At 30.1% G+C, this 3108-nt stretch overlaps 1 protein-coding gene across 1 annotated transcript in view; it reads left to right on the top strand.

The window, feature by feature from the left end:
* thsd7ba (thrombospondin, type I, domain containing 7Ba) overlaps nt 1-1356 on the top strand; it is a 517449-nt gene extending 516093 nt beyond the window's left edge. Inside the window, exons 28-29 of the mRNA XM_062067490.1 lie at nt 358-445; nt 722-1356. Of these exons, the coding sequence (XP_061923474.1) occupies nt 358-445; nt 722-803 (170 nt within the window). The 3' untranslated portion in view covers nt 804-1356. The remainder of the gene's footprint in view (nt 1-357; nt 446-721) is intronic.
* The last annotated feature ends 1752 nt before the right edge of the window (nt 1357-3108 follow it).

The following is a 3108-nucleotide window of genomic DNA, read 5'->3' as shown; positions in this document are numbered from 1 at the left end:
TGTTTTATACGTTTTTAGGCCATTTACATGCGACCAGAAGGAGCTTTCTAACCTTTAAACAGATTTGAAAAAGCTTCATTGTAATTATTACACCAAATAACGCATTGCGAGAATCATTTTTGAATCAAGTCAGCTGACTTTTGCCAGCATTTACAGCATTTATGAGTTAGAATGCATAAAACAAAAACAAAACACACGTGTTCTTGTCTCACGTAAGGATTGCGAATGATAAAAAGGGCATTTTTCCCTTCAATTGTACGTCAAATCTACTTCTTTCTTCCAGGTCTTAGGGAAAAGTGATGATATTTCTTCCTGCAAGACAAATAAATGTGTAAAACTTTGACTCTCATTGCACAGATGGAAGAGTAAAGCTGTGGGTTTACGCCGTCACCGCCGTGGGATTCATCTTAATACTCTTGGTTATTGCATCCTCCTTCCTGGTCTGGTATGTACTCCATTACTTGCTGCAGACTTTGCATACGCCGTCGAGTATTATAGACGCCAGCAGGCGCAACCATTCCTAACCATCTGTTTTCACCGGCCTGTCAAGTATGACTGATACACCTCACAACATTCCGCCTGTAGTCTGCCGCCGCTATCACATAATGGAATCCTGGGTAAAGACTGATGTCACGTGGGAGGCCTTGTGGCAACTAATCAGACGCCCTGTCAGCTTTCTTCTCTTCTCTCCTTTTTTTTTGGTATTATTTCATTCTTCCAGCAAGCCCGCCCAGCCCACAAAGACCTCTCCTCCGCCACAGAAGCCTTTGACCCTGGCGTACGACGGCGACATCGATATGTAACCTCGGACGCTACCCGGTGGCGAAAGGACACGATTTGCGAAAAATAAGTTAAGGGTTTTTTTTTTTTTTTGGTTTGTTTATTTTTCAAATGTCATGTGTGTTGACAACGAGATGGACTGAACCTGGAAGAAAAAGGCTGAACATTGAACATTTCCTTGTCGTTATTGTCGGGTATTTGTAAGAAAAAAAGAAAAGAAAGAGGAAAAATCGCAACTTTTTTGTGTACATTTTCCCCCGAGAATAAACAACATGCTCTATGCACTACGTTAGTGCTGATCAAACTATTCCTTTTCCTTTGAAATGAATTTTTTATAGTGACTGAAATGTTGATGCAAGTTGTGGATGCTGTTGTGTTGATGCTGTTGTGTCCATGTGGGAACTCAATGCAGGCTGAACTTTCTTTCCAGTAAACACAACCATGCAGTCGTCCCGAGTTGGTGTTTCCTGCTCCAAGTCTGACAAAAAACTAACATGCATAATGCCACATGGTTTTAATGCAGGGGTGTCCAAAGTGTGGCCCCGCGGCTCCATTTTTTGGGGGGGGCTGCGACACATTCCATAGACAAAACAAACACATCCCAGTGTATATAAAAAAATAAATAAAAAAATAAAATAAAATAAAAATATATACATATATATGTATATATATATATATATTTAAAAAAAGTAAAACATATATATATATATATATATATATATATATATATATATATATATATATATATATATATATATATATATATATATATATATATATATATATATATATATATATATATACAATATATATATTTAAATACATTTTTAAAAAAGTTTTAAAAAATATATATATATATATAAATAATGATAAATGGGTTATACTTGTATAGCGCTTTTCTACCTTCAAGGTACTCAAAGCGCTTTGACAGTATTTCCACATTCACACACACATTCACACACTGATGGCGGGAGCTGCCATGCAAGGCGCTAACCAGCAGCCATCAGGAGCAAGGGTGAAGTGTCTTGCCCAAGGACACAACGGACGTGACTAGGATGGTAGAAGGTGGGGATTGAACCCATATATATATTTATTTATTTATTTATTTATATATATATATGTATATATATATATATATATATATATATATATATATATATATATATATATATATATATATATATATATATATATATATATATATATATATATATATATATATATATATATATATATATTTATGTATATATATATATATATATATATATACACATATTTATGTATATATATATGTATATGTGTATATGTATATATATATATACATGCATATATACACATCTACACATATATGAAAACATTTACATATATATTTATGTGTGTGTATATATATATATATGTATATACATATATTTTATTTTATTTAAATATATATATTGTATAAATATATATATGTATTTGTATATATATAATTTTTTTTTAAATATATATATATATATATATATATTTTTTTTTTTAAATATATATATTGTATGAATATATACACATATATTTATATAGATATATATTTTATTTTTTTGTATTTATTTTATTTATTTATTTGTTTTATAAATGTATATATATATATATAAATATATGTATATATCTAATAACAGAAAAGCGCGATATAAAATCTAATGCATTATTATATATATATATATATATATATATATATATATATATATATATATATATATATATATATATATATATATATATATATATATTTATTTATTTTTTTACATATAAAAAAAATTTTAATAAGTTTTTAGGCCATTTACATGCAACCAGAAGGAGCTTTCTAACCTGTAACCTGATTTGGAAAAGTTTCATTGTAATTATTATACCAAATAACACATTGCAAGAATCATTTTGAACCAAGAACCGTGTTGAATCGAGAATCAATTCTGAATCGAATTGTCACCCCCAAGAATCGGAATCGAATCGAATCGTTTGGTGCCAAAACAGATTCTCACCGCTACATCCGGGATTATAACATTACACAGAAAAAAAGCTATGACAAAATTAAACTAGCTCAAAAAATGTCAATGTCAACAAAGAAATGGATTTAAAAAATGCTCCTTTACATGAGTAAAGCTACACTTTTCCTGGCTTTGCTATTGACATGCTACTAATTAGCATTAGCGGTTTTACATGGCGATTTGAACGCCTCCAAATTTAGTAATCAAACTACAACTAAGATGCACATGTATTAAATACACAACTTATAGTATTACCACTTTGTAGGGCGCAACAGACAGCAAAAAACTAGCCAACACTCCATAAGCTATA

Source organism: Entelurus aequoreus, linkage group LG13 (assembly GCF_033978785.1).
Source record: "Entelurus aequoreus isolate RoL-2023_Sb linkage group LG13, RoL_Eaeq_v1.1, whole genome shotgun sequence".
Lineage (NCBI taxonomy): Eukaryota > Metazoa > Chordata > Actinopteri > Syngnathiformes > Syngnathidae > Entelurus > Entelurus aequoreus.
The sequence above is the reverse complement of the archived record's forward strand: the minus strand, read 5'-3'. Positions and strand labels throughout refer to the sequence as shown.